A 13490-nucleotide genomic window follows, 5' to 3' on the forward strand; every position below is an offset into this window, starting at 1 on the left:
TCTTGAGTCGTAGGTCTGAGGACTCAAAGCTGTGCGATCCTTGTTAATTGTTCTTTGTTACTTGCATTAGCATGTATCCCTGATGGATCTATGAGGGAATTAAGGAGGGCATGTCAAGGAGTGTAACATTCTGTCTCTCGACACCCCCTTCCCCTGAAGTCTGAAGATGGGATTGGCCCCTCATGAGACCTGTGTGGCATCAGCACACTTCCTTGATGGAATTGCGATAAGAATAAACAGAGAAGAATTGACAGAGAAGAAAAATGGCCTTCATCACTATTAGCTTCCCACGTTCTCTTCTGTCACCCCCCTTCAGCATTTTAGCTTGTAGGCGATAGTATAGAAGAAGTACGTACGCACACTTCCCTGGTGGTACCGAATTGGGAGATTTCTAAAGCCTGAGATGGGTTTGAGTCCCTACAGATGCACCACTCTCTCAAGGAATTTCTTCCTTTGAAGGATTACCTAAAGATTTTTTGGTCTTAGGACCAGTCTGGTTGCAGGAGTGTCCCTGCCAGGCAAGTTTGAAGAGGGCATCTGAGCTGCAGAACATTTATGTGCTTCTAGGCGCTAAAGCACTTGGTCACATGGTATGTGTCTTGTATGGAAATCCTAGGCTCAGATCCTTCGGGTTGGGCTATGCTTGGTTCGCTGCAGCTGGTGAGCAGGCATTCATTCAGTATGGCGTAGTGGGCGAAACATTCCCATAGTGTCGTCAAAATTCCATTGAAAGGGAATAGCAAAGGTTGAGTATGTAACCCAGGTTCCCAGAAAGGGAACGAGACACTGAGCCTCATTGCCATACTTCAGGCTTGCCTGCGGATATTCCTTCAGACAATTTAAAGTTGATGAAGTTTAATGCGGGCACCCTTTAATAGACATGTCAGCCCACCTAGTTACAGCACATGACTGCTGTGGCCAGTAGTGGTTCAGACATCGGTTTTGGTGAAGCGACCCTATAGCATCAATAAAATGACACAGCAATGAGTTGCCTCTCAGGGAATCTATGTTACATATGCAATCTTTGATGAATGTGGCATCACAAAACTGTGGTTGCAGCCGTTGTGTGTGCTGACGCGCTATACACTGTATTAACACCAGACAGAAGATTCACGTCACCAGATGGAAAGAAGCGTAAATGGATGGAGAAGCATAGGTTACTGTAAAGCTACGTCTTAGTTGGTGATTATCTTGGCGAAAGCCGAGTACAAATCAGCATGAAGTTTTAACATCTACTCTCGTGTAATGGAAATCATGTGAACATAAATTCATGTTATAGAACTAAACAACTCTGCACAGAGTTAAATGCATTGGGCAAAGTTGTGAAAGTACCTTTAGGTTGACTGAAGATCAGGCATGGATACTTTGCATAGGTCGTACTGTGCATGCTAGAAGGAAAACAGAGCATTGAAGTAATCCACTCTAGACAATGACTGTGTTAGAGAGATGGCTTGCAGGAAATTGAAGAGTTGAAGAGTATATTATAATAACTTTAAATTCATTTGAATTTTGCAGGTAACCAAGGGCCGCCTGGAGTTCATGGTGCGGTGGGGCCGCCAGGTCCTCCAGGATTTGGAGAGCCTGGACCACCTGGACCAATGGGACCACCGGGAGGCCCTGGGCCCCTTGGTGAGTTTTTCAAGCGAGTAACACCCACACAGCTGTATTGTATATGCACACACATGCATAGATGTTCACATCTTACATGGTTTGTAACATGCCTTGATGACATCCCAGGTCGAATCGGTATAAAGGGGGAAAAAGGTTATCAAGGTCTACCTGGTCTGGACATGCCTGGCCCTCCAGGAGACAGGGGTAACCCTGGTGTCCCAGGTCTAACAGGATCTAAGGGTTTTCCTGGTCAACCAGGAATTCCTGGAAAAGATGGCTTCCCCGGTGAACGTGGTGAGTGCTTTTTTGATACCCATTTCCTGGCATTCTCTTGACAAATACTTTGTTGATTCATATTTGGATTCTTATTTGGATTTTTTTTTCAGGTCCAAAAGGAGAAATTGGAATCATGGGAATGACAGGAACCCCTGGTTTTCCAGGTTCCATTGGAAACCCTGGAGAACCTGGGCAAAGAGGTATGAAAACACATTTACGACTATTCTTTTTATTTGGACTAAATAAGATAACTTTATTTTACTCTGGCAGAGGCACCTGCAGAGTTGCATTAGCTAAATCTTAATGATGATGTTCTGTCTCTTTCAGGTGACCCTGGTCTGATTGGCATCAGGGGAGAGATTGGTGATTCAGGTACCAAGGGTGAGAGGGGAGATCAGGGTCTACAGGGGCCACCTGGTAACATGACTGATGTGGATATGGTGAACTTTAAGGGAGATAAAGGAGACAGCGGAGACAGAGGTACAGAGAGCAGAAGGTGGCTACCAACGAGAGCAATTATTAAAGATTGTGTTGATTTTGCTGTTGAAAATCAGTGAACTGTAAACAAAAAAAAGATTTGTCTATCAGGTGATCCTGGTCCTACTGGAGATAAGGGGTTCCCTGGAACACACGGTGACCCTGGAATGCAAGGAAAAGATGGAATGCCAGGATCACCTGGACAGCCAGGTTAGTCCATAAAGCATAAATCTAAAATCTAAAGTCAGTTTAAAATTATGATAGATGTTAAGCACTATGATACAATAATGTTATTATGAGAACATTATTTGATTACTGCGTCTACACTGTAGGTCAGAAAGGAGACTCTGGAATCCCTGGGGAGCCAGGACGTATTGGAGAACCTGGAGACACAGGTCCAAGAGGAGACATGGGATTTCCAGGTGCATATTGTACTCTACTCTTAAAAAAATACAGAAAATAAAAATAAATAAATAAATAATTCAAAAAAGGAAGGAAAGTGGGAAAACACTTTAGATGAAGTTCTGTAAGTTAGATTAATAATTCTCACTATTAACTTGTTGCTTATTAGCATGCATATTACTAGGATATTGGCTGTTATAAAGCCCATCATTATTTCTGCATGACAATATTCTGCATCCCTTAATCCTACCAAATACATAAACTTAACAACTACCTTAATAACTATTAATAAGCCGTAATTAGTTTATTGTGGCAAAAGACATAGTTAATAGTTAGTTAAAGGGATACTTCAGGATTTAGCATTAAGCTTTGTATCAGTAGAAAACGATACTCGGTTACTAACGTAACCTCGGTTCTCTCTAGAGAGGGAACGAGTATTGCGTAAGTTTAGCTTACGCTACGGGAAAGATTCATCTTCTCGAGATACTGAAGCCAAAAAATTATCCTTAATTTTGTATTCCTTGTCAACCCAGTGCAGCAGCTAGCAGACCTAGAGCAGGCCATCTCGCGTGCTCATTGGCTGCCCTGCGGGCAACTGCTGCAGCCTACCAGTGAGCCCGGCGTGACGTCACGCCCAATGAAGGGCGCTCGCGCCTTCATAGCGTCACAGCCCGCCAGAATGGGCGTGGCTTAGCGTATAACACTAGGGGCTGTAGGCTGACTTCCTGAAGCGAAGTCGCTCGTGGCGCGAGCACGGCCGGTTACGCAACACTCGTTCCCTCTCTAGAGAGAACCGAGGTTATGTTAGTAACCGAGTATCGTTCTCTTACGAGAGGTTCTCTCGTATTGCGTAAGTTTAGCTTACGCTACGGGAACACTTTGTCAACGCCGTGCGCGCCAAGCATCCACATGAGACCCCGAGCTTTCAGGGGTACCCCATAAGTGGAAAAAATAAGGTGGCCATCACTTGTACATAAGCAAGGTCTGTATAGGCACATGGCACATACCCTACTTAGTGCAGCTCAACCAGGAGAGCTGAGTCATGTGAGAGTGATCTGAGCAGGAGATCTGGGCAGAATACACCTCTCCTTCAGACTGACAACAGTTTAGCCTGCAAGGCAGGAACTTCTAGGTTATAAAACCTGACAAAGGTAGACGGGGAGCTCCAGCCCGCCGCTACACATATGTCATGGATAGAAATTCCACTGGACCATGCCCACGAAGAGGCCACACCTCTCGTGGAATTAGCCCTGATGCCCAGAGGGCATTGCAGACCTTTTGACGCGTAAGCGGCCGCTATAGCGTCTACTATCCATCTGGACAGGCTCTGTTCCGAGGAGGCGAGACCCTTGGTGCGCCCACCAAACGAAACAAAAAAGCTGTTCCGAACGCCTGAAGGAGGCGGAGCGCGTAATGTAAAACCTCAGCGCTCTGATAGGGCAGAGGAGATTCACATCACCTTCGCTGTCAGATGCTGGGAGAGCTGACAACGAAATAACTTGCGCTCTGAATGGAGTGCCCATCACTTTAGGGACATAGCCATGTCTTGGTCTGAGGATGACTTTAGAGTCATTCGGTCCGAACTCAAGACACGACGCGCTGACAGACAGCACATGCAGGTCCCCTACACGTTTTACTGACGACAGTGCAATCAGAAAGACGGTTTTCAGTGATAGATATTTCAACCCCACGGTGTCTAGTGGTTCAAATGGAAAAGCTTTCAGGGCCTCGAGGACCAATGAAAGATCCCACATGGGAATCGACGGGGGGCGCGGCGGATTCATCCTTCTTGCTCCTCTAAGGAAGCGGATGGCCAACTCGTGTCTTCCCAATGTCTGGCCGTGCGTCGATTCTGCGAACGCTGCCACGGCCGCCACGTATACATTGAGCGTGGATGGGGAACTTCCCTTATCCAACAGCTCTTGTAGGAAGGTGAGCAGATGCGCCACCCCGCATGTCCGCGGGTCCAGACCTCTGTCGGTGCAACATCCAGAGAAAACCGACCATTTAGACGCGTAGAGCCTTATCGTGGAAGGGGCTCTAGACTGCGTGATCGTGTTCATCACTCCTTCTGGCAGGGCAACGAGTAACCGTTGATCAACCATGCATGCAGAGACCAGCGCTCTGGATTGGGATGCCAGATCGTGCCGCGAGCCTGAGAGAGGAGATCTGCCCTCACCGGATTCGGCCACGGAGCTGTATGTGACAGCCCTGCTAGTTCCAGGAACCAAATCTGATTCTCCCAACGCGGGGCTATGAGGAGCACCGAGTGGCGCGTTTCCCTGATTCTCTTGATCACCTGTGGCAACAGAGAGACCGGAGGGAAAGCATATAGCGGGAGGCTGGGCCAAACCTGGGCCAGCGCATCCTCGTCCTTCGAACAGACCGTCGGGCATTGAGCGTTGTCTTTTGACACAAATAGGTCGACTTCCGCTCTGCCGAATAGGCGCCACAGTTTCTGGACCGTTTGGGGTGCAGGGACCATTCCCCTGGGGGAACATTGTCCCTGGACAGTTTGTCTGGGCCGTCGTTCAAATGGCCAGGCACATGCGCCGCCCTCAGCGAGCGCAGGTGCATCTGAGACCAAATAAGGAGGTGTTCCGTCAGATTGCAGAGATTTCTGGATCTGACACCGCCCTGACGGTTTACGTAGGATACCACAGACATGTTGTCCGAGCGGACAAGAACATGCTGGTCCTGTATGAGCGGGAGGAAGCACTTCAGCGCGTTCTCGACCGCTATCATTTCCAGACAGTTTATGTGAAAACCCTTCTCCTGGTCTGACCACTGGCCAAAGGCCGGTCTGCCCTCGAACAGTGCGCCCCAACCCGAGTTGGACGCGTCTGTCGAGATGACTTTACGATAAGAGATGGTTCCCATCATTACTCCCTACTGGTACCAGTCGGCCACTAACCAGGCCTGCAGAGCTGCTATGCAGGCCTGAGTCACTCTGATTTTCTGGCCGCCTGACACCCGGCGGGACACGCGAGCATGCGTATCGGCAAACGTGCGCGAGGATTTTCCTGGTCGTAAGCATTTTGAACGGTCTTTTCGCAAGCACTTAGTTCAAATGTCTCAGATCTAGGATAGGTCTGAAGGCTCCGTCCTTCTTGGGTACGAGAAAATATCGGCTGTAAAAGCCTGACTCGCTCAGAGAAGGCGGTACCTTTTCTATAGCCCCTTTGCACAGCAGCTTTGCTATTTCTGCGTGAAGTAGGTGTGCTACTTCCGCATTCACTATCGTCGCGGTCCGGGCTTGAAAGCGCGGGGGACGGCGAATGAATTGAAGTGTATAGCCCTGCTTTATTGTGCTCAACACCCATTCTGAAAAACCCTGGGATAGTTTCCCACGCAGCTATGTGAGCCGCTAGGGGGCGAATGGCCTCCGGGTTCAGACCGCCACCATTTGCGGGCTTGTGAAACTGAACCGGAGCCGAAAGCGCGGTGCGCGCGCTCTCGGTTCTGGGCAATGGCTGCTCGCTGAAAAGCCCAAACCGGCTGATTTAAGTGAGATGTCCCAATCATAAGGGATGGGGAACAGTCTTTTGTCATTTTTTTGACGCGCGAGCAGCGCTCCGGGCGGGAAAGCTTCCTGTAAGCGTGAGCGCGTGTGCGCGGGCACGAGACTTACAAGTGTATTTGATGCCCCGATCATAATGGATGGGGAGCGTTTTATTAATGCCCTGCGTTTTGTGATAACACTTAAACGCGCGGGCGGAGCCCGGGGGGAGGTTAGTGTTTAGCAAGCGTGAACGCACTCAGGCGGGCACGAGACTTACATTCATAACCTGCTTTATTTTGTGAAACTGACCCGGAGCCGAAAGCGCGGCGCGCGCGCTCTCGGTTCTGGGCAATGGCTGCTCGCTGAAAGCCGAGACCGGCTGATTTATATGAGATGTCCCAATCATAAGGGATGGGGAACATTCTTTTTTTTTTTTCACTTTTTGACGCGCGAGCAGCGCTCCGGGCTGAAAAGCTTCCTGTAAGCGTGAGCGCGTGTGCGCGGGCACGAGACTTACAAGTGTATTTGACGCCCCGATCATAATGGATGGGGAGCGTTTTATTAATCCCCTGCGTTTTGTGATAACACTTAAAACGCGCGGGCGGAGCCCGGGGGGAGGTTTGTGTTAGCAAGCGTGAACGCACTCTGGCGGGCACGAGACTTACATCCATAACCTGCTTTCTTTTGTGAAACTGACCCGGAGCCGAAAGCGCGGCGCGCGCGCTCTCGGTTCTGGGCAATGGCTGCTCGCTGAAAGCCGAGACCGGCTGATTTATGTGAGATGTCCCAATCATAAGGAATGGGGAACATTCTTTTTTCACTCTTTGACGCGCGAGCAGCGCTCCGGGTGGAAAAGCTTCCTGTAAGCGTGAGCGCGGGCACTAGACTTACAAGTGTATTTGACGCCCCGATCATAATGGATGGGGAGCGTTTTATTAATGCCTTGCGTTTTGTGATAACACTTAAACGCGCAGGCGGAGCCCGGGGGGGGGGTTTGTGTTAGCAAGCGTGAACGCACTCTGGCGGGCACAATACTTACATTCATAACCTGCTTTCTTGATCGTGTAACAGAGCGGGCAGATAGTGGGCACAGACTTGTGGACACATTTCTTACATTCAACACTCGAGCGGCTTTTCTGCGCTTCATGAGAGTGTGCTCTGCGAGGTTCGGAGTGCTTATGTGTAGTGGTGAACACTGGGGCGTGGGCACTTTCATTACACTTACAACACCGACGGCATGAGCCGGACCAGACATTAAATACTCTTTTGGAGATTTTTCTGGGTCGCCGTGAAAACGGCATTTGTGTGCAGGCGAGAGGGTCAACAAACCGGCTCGTTGGCTGCTAATTGAACCACTGCAGTAGCCTGTTTGAAGGGGACTGACAGGGAATAAACTTAAACACGCACGTCTTTTCGGAGGCGATGTGTCTGTTAGTAAGTTAAGCGTGAGCGCTCGTGAGCGGGCACGTAACTTACATTCTTAATCTGACATTATACTCACTTGAGATTTCTCTGGGTCGCCGCGAGAACGGCGGATGTGTGCAGGCGAGCGGGTTGCTTTACCGGCTCGTTGGCTGCCAAATACACCACTGCAGTAGCCTTATCTAAGGGGACTGACATGGCGAGACATTTCGACGGCGGCGCGAAAGCCCGTCCGGGTCATGCAGAGAGCTCGAGAGGGCTCTGCATGACGCGTGAACGGGGACGCGAGGGCGGGGTAGCTCTCTTGTAACGTAAAGAGAGCTAGCCGCGTGCTCGGTGGTCGAGCAGAACTGGAACAGTGTTTGTACGAGGGCGCGCGCACGAGTAGTGGGCACGGGACCTACATGTAACACAGATGATGCCCGTCCGGGTCGTGCAGAGAGCTTGAGAGGGCTCTGCATGACACGCGAACGGGGACACGAGGGCGGGGTAGCTCTCTTGTAACGTAAAGAGAGCTAGCCGCGTGCTCGTACGTGTCCCTCGGCCTCATTCTCAGATGCGACGGCAGTGAGGCTCGTGAGCGGCAGCTGCGCGTCGGTGAGGAGAGGCGGGGGGTGTTGAAGGCTTCGAGTCGAGCCCGCAGGGTCGACAGCGGAAGCGCTTCACAGCCGGAAGTGCGAGGCGTCTTAAAAAAGACACTCGCTGCTCTTTTAGAATAGGTTTTAGAATAGGTTTTAGCAAGGTAAAGGATACGTCGCCGGATAGCGTAGCTCGCACGGATAGCTGAAGGTGGCGAAGATGGCCGGCTTCCTCAGCGCTCTCCTAAGCTGGCTGTCCGCTGTTCGACGGCGGCGGTGGCTTCTCTCAGATCCAGCGATGCGAAGAGCTCGCTGAAGAGACGAAAATCAGGGAAGTCAGCCTACAGCCCCTAGTGTTATACGCTAAGCCACGCCCATTCTGGCGGGCTGTGACGCTATGAAGGCGCGAGCGCCCTTCATACAATACAATACAATACAATTTTATTTGTAAAGCACATTTAAAACAGCCGAGATTAGCCAAAGTGCTGAACATAATTTCAGACAAATTATAAACACATGACATGAGCACAAAGCACAGTTAAACAAGTGACAAACTGAATGAATATATAAAATGCATTAATTAACTCTCAGGCTGGTTTAAAAGCCAATGAATAATACTGAGTTTTAAGTTGTGATTTAAAAATGTCAAGGCTGGGAGCTACTCTGATACGCATAGGCAGATCATTCCAAAGTCTCGGTGCCACGACTGAAAATGCTCGATCTCCCCTATTTTTAAGTCGTGCTCTAGGAACAGATAAGAGTAGTTGGTCAGCGGACCTCAATGACCTCAAAGGAGCATGCATCTTCAGTAGATCATTTATGTAAGCTGGTGCTTGACCATGAAGAGATTTAAAAACATAAAAATATTTTTATTATTTTTTCATTGGGCGTTTTTCATTGGGCTCACTGGTAGGCTGCAGCAGTTGCCCGCAGGGCAGCCAATGAGCACGCGAGATGGCCTGCTCTAGGTCTGCTAGCTGCTGCACTGCGTTGACAAGGAATACAAAATTAAGGATAATTTTTTGGCTTCAGTATCTCGAGAAGATGAATCTTTTTTTGGGCCAGAGGCTTAAAACTACAGCCAGTATTAGTAGCTAGTTCCGCATGTTTTCACCATGCCCATATGGGGTGGGATCTCACTCACAGAATGTAAAGGTAGTCAGCCATCTTTCTATAGAAGCTAAGCTAACAGGCTCTTGCTCTGTGTAGAAAGTTTGTATAGTAGTCTAATCACGATGGCGGAAGGTCGTTTTGAAGTTGAAATGGCAGAAGGGGATTTTGAAGATCTGTTGCGCGAATCTGATGCTCGCGGCTACCTGTACGAGCTGCAATACAGCGATGAACAGTTGCGGGAGATGGAGGAACAAGAGATGGCCGGAGCAGCAGCTGCAGCAGAGGGGCAAAACCTGACTCGAGCCCGGCCAGACTTGAGCTGGGGCGGACTGGTGGTGTCAGTGCTCTCGCTGTGCACCTATGGAAACAGATAGAAGTACTATTGCTGTCGCGAATTTCAGCGATCCCATTTTCTTCTGGACAAGATAAATTGGAAAGCCACCCAAAGCCCGCAGGGACAAACAGACGGCTTAGTGTAAAGTGAGTATTTGGTTTGTTTTTCTTTTTTTTACCAAGACGTAATGTATAGAGTTTGGAAACCCGGCATTATCACAATGTTCTTCCCGCGTAGTCAGCTGAGCTATTGTTGTTATATATACATCTATGATAGCATACTGTATGTGCAAATAGTTCGCATTGCTAACGTTGTGCTTACTGTTTTGTAGACAATATGGCCTAACAGCCTATCGTCACTTTATGGAATGGTTCCTGCAAGGCGAGCGACTTGGTAAAGACTATCGTCTCGTTTTGCCCACCTGTGTTGTCCAGGATATCAGACGGAGATATCCAGCTCCTGACGGACAATACTGTGAATGAATATAAGGAAACTGCTGAAGCTCTGGAAGAGCTTTAAGTGTAAAAGTGTTAATATTAATTATTTTTTTAATTAAAAGTTATAACTCACATTGGTTGTGGTTCTTTTTATAAACCTTTACTGTTACTAGAGTATGTATTAGCCTAGAGAATGTGTGGAGAAATTTTTCAGATACTGTGGCCTGCAACCAGTAGGCGTGGTTAGGGAGTGGGCTGGCCTCGTAAGGGGCAGCAAAGCAAGTGCATTCTGGGAGTTGTTGTCTTTCAGCCACATGAGTAAAAAATACATTTTCTGCCTTTTCTCAGTCTAGAATGCTTCAATTTCAAAAATAATTTCACATTTCTACTATATAAATGACCACTATTAAATACACATTCATCTTCCCAGAGGTGAAGTATCCTTTTAATAGTGAGAGTTGGACCATACTCTGAAGTGTGACTGGGAAATGCTAGTTCTTAGAAATGTACATTGCAATCGTGTTCAATTTTATAGTTATGTTCAAAAACATTTTTTTTAATTCTTGGTAAAAATATAAATGCAAATATTATAAATTATTAATTCATAAATATCATCACGATCATTGGAGAGTCACACCACAAAAATAAGTAATATATAAAGATGGTGGCGCGTGGAGACACAGCGGCTCTTGCGCCTTCCTACACAATGCTTATTAGGCTATTTATTTGTTTTTGTATTTTTTTGTGTTTAGCTTAACCACAAATGCGAATATTATATATGATAACACAGAATTACTGAATATCAGAAGAAACTACTGTCATGTCACCTGCGATGCGGTGTCTTTTGTTTTGTATGGACTTTTATGTTGAAGTGTATTCTCTGTTCTCGTTGTTTCAGTGTTTTCTGAAGGTTTTCTGTCTCTCCTTGTTGTCCTATTAGTTGTTATAGTTACCATCATTAGTTACACCTGTCTTTAATTATCATTGATTTCTCTGTGTATTTAAGCTTGTGCCTTTTAGCTGGTCTTTGCTGGTCGTTGTTGGGTGGTGATCTTGTTCTTGTCTTGAATCATGACTTCATGGATGTTCCTGTTTTTGCCTATTTTGCTCGATTGAGGATTACATTCAAGACTTTATGCAACCGTAACACATATTAAAACAGTATTGTCTGGTAATTATGGCTGTATTTACTTTTAAGAAATTAAAATTATGAAATATTATCTGACTTTAAGAAGTTAGATATTTTAATTCAGCCTACCATTCAGACCGTGTTTCACTTATCCAGTGTTTATGGCTGCATTTAATTAAAATGATGAGCAGCGAACGTATGCTGCTCCACAGGCTTGCTTGCGGCCATGCAGTGTTCCTTCTGCACATCGAAAATCGTTTTCGATTTTTTTCCCTGCCAGTCCTCCGCTTCAGGGTATCGAAAACTAGACGAAAAATAGCAGGGCTATCCCGCACATCGAGAATCATTTCGACCAAACCCTGCCGGAGAGCCGCTTCAGGGGATCGAGAACGAATCTTGAATAATACACTAAATCAGTCTCGAGAGGCTGGTTCTCTTAGTAGAATATTTCAAAGCATGTTAAGACCTGCCAAATATTTCTCCTTGGGTCCTGCACACAATAGAGAAGGGTTACAGGCTGCAGTTTGATTCCACCCACCGAAATTACACGGGTCGGTGTGGACTGCAGTCGACCTAGTGCAGGGTCGAATATTGGAACAGGAAGTAAACTCCCCGCTGATAAAGGAGGCCATAGAGAGTGTTCATGAAAGCCACTTTGACAGACGCCTCTCTCACGGGCTGGGTCATGGATGGCAGGGCTCTGAGAAGCTTCCTCCCAGACCTCAGGGGTCACCACGCAGACAATGTGTCTGTGGTCTTCTTCTTGATTCATCAGGGGGTTCTGAGATTGCGCCCTCTATCTAGATTGGCGCATCAGATCCTCCCGTGGTCTCAGGGGAAGCTGTTATCTCAGAGCAATGCACGTCCCAGGGACCAGAATCAGAGAGCAGACATCCTGTCGAGGCAGGGGCTGAGGGCTGGGGAATGGAGACTTCACACAGAGGTGGTGAAGTCGATATATGAGAGGTTCAGCCCAGTGGAATTGCATTTGTTTGTGTCTTGAGGGACATCCCACTGTCCACTGTGGTTTTCTCTCACCCATCCAGCCCCATTGGGGTTGGATGCCATGGTACAGACGTGGCCGAGGCTACGTCTGTACGCTTTTCCCCGATTGTTCTGCTCCCGGGAGTTCTGAAGAGAGTCTGTCGAGACAGGATCAGTCTACTTCTAGTTGCCCCGTATTGGCCGGCCTGGGTATGGTTTTCAGACATCATAGCACTCCTGGCAGGCCAGCCATGGCAGATCCCTCTGAGGAGGGTTAGGGTTAGCCCTAACCCTAAAGGCTGATTTATACTTCTGCATCGGACCTACGCCGAAGCCTCTACGCCGTAGCCTCTACGCCGTAGCCTCCGCTTTGGTTTTAATTTATACTTCTGCGTCGTTGTCCGCGTTGACGCACGCAGAGGGAGCATGTGAAACCCGAGGAAGCGGTTTGAGCAGACTGATCACAGCGCTTGCGTCCGCGTAGAATTGACGCGTTGTTACATTTTTGGAGAGGTGCACGTCAGGGTACGCCGAAGGGTACGAGCGCTACGCACAGCCTACGACGTAGCTACGGCGTAAGTTCGACGCAGAAGCATAAATTGGGCTTAACCCTAACCTGCTTCCACAGGCTGGGGGCTCAATGTTCACCCTCGACCAGACCTGTGGAAACTTTGGGCCTGGCCCCTGAGGGGGCTCAGTACCTAGAGGCTGGCCTGTCTCAGTTCCAGAGCTCCTTCCACGACGAGATTGTACGGCCTAAAGTGGAATGTGTTTCCACTTGGTGTAGAGAGCGTGAGGTGGACCCAGTTAACTGCCCGGTTGGCTTCAGTGCTGGAGCTCCTCCAAGATCGCCTCTCGGCTGGTTTTACCCTGTCCACACTCAAGGTGTACGTGGCTGCCATTGCGGCTTTTCACGCTCCTCTGGGTGATGGGCCTCTGGGGAGACATCAGCTGGTCGTACATTTCCTCCGTAGGGCTCGGAGGATGAGACCTGCGGCTCATACCAGAGTTGCCACATGGGACCTGGCAGTGGTTCTCGAAGGGTTGGTCGAGGCCCCCTTCGAACCTCTGGAGCCGGCTGAGGCCAATAACCTTTCCCTCAAGGTAGCTTTTTTATTAGCCATTACTGCTCTGAGGAGAGTAGGATACCTCTAGATGCTCTCTATATCTCATGGGTGCCTGAAGTTTGCTCCAGGCAACATTAAGGCTATCTTGCATCCCAGGC

At 48.4% G+C, this 13490-nt stretch overlaps 1 protein-coding gene across 1 annotated transcript in view; it reads left to right on the forward strand.

Moving 5' to 3' along the window:
- col4a1 (collagen, type IV, alpha 1) overlaps nt 1-13490 on the forward strand; it is an 87227-nt gene that overhangs the window by 62033 nt on the left and 11704 nt on the right. Inside the window, exons 31-36 of the mRNA XM_077216670.1 lie at nt 1516-1629; nt 1738-1905; nt 1998-2087; nt 2215-2367; nt 2476-2574; nt 2697-2786. Of these exons, the coding sequence (XP_077072785.1) occupies nt 1516-1629; nt 1738-1905; nt 1998-2087; nt 2215-2367; nt 2476-2574; nt 2697-2786 (714 nt within the window). The remainder of the gene's footprint in view (nt 1-1515; nt 1630-1737; nt 1906-1997; nt 2088-2214; nt 2368-2475; nt 2575-2696; nt 2787-13490) is intronic.

Source organism: Siphateles boraxobius, unplaced genomic scaffold, assembly GCF_051911475.1.
Source record: "Siphateles boraxobius isolate OS27281-9 unplaced genomic scaffold, OSU_SipBor_1 7, whole genome shotgun sequence".
NCBI lineage: Eukaryota > Metazoa > Chordata > Actinopteri > Cypriniformes > Leuciscidae > Siphateles > Siphateles boraxobius.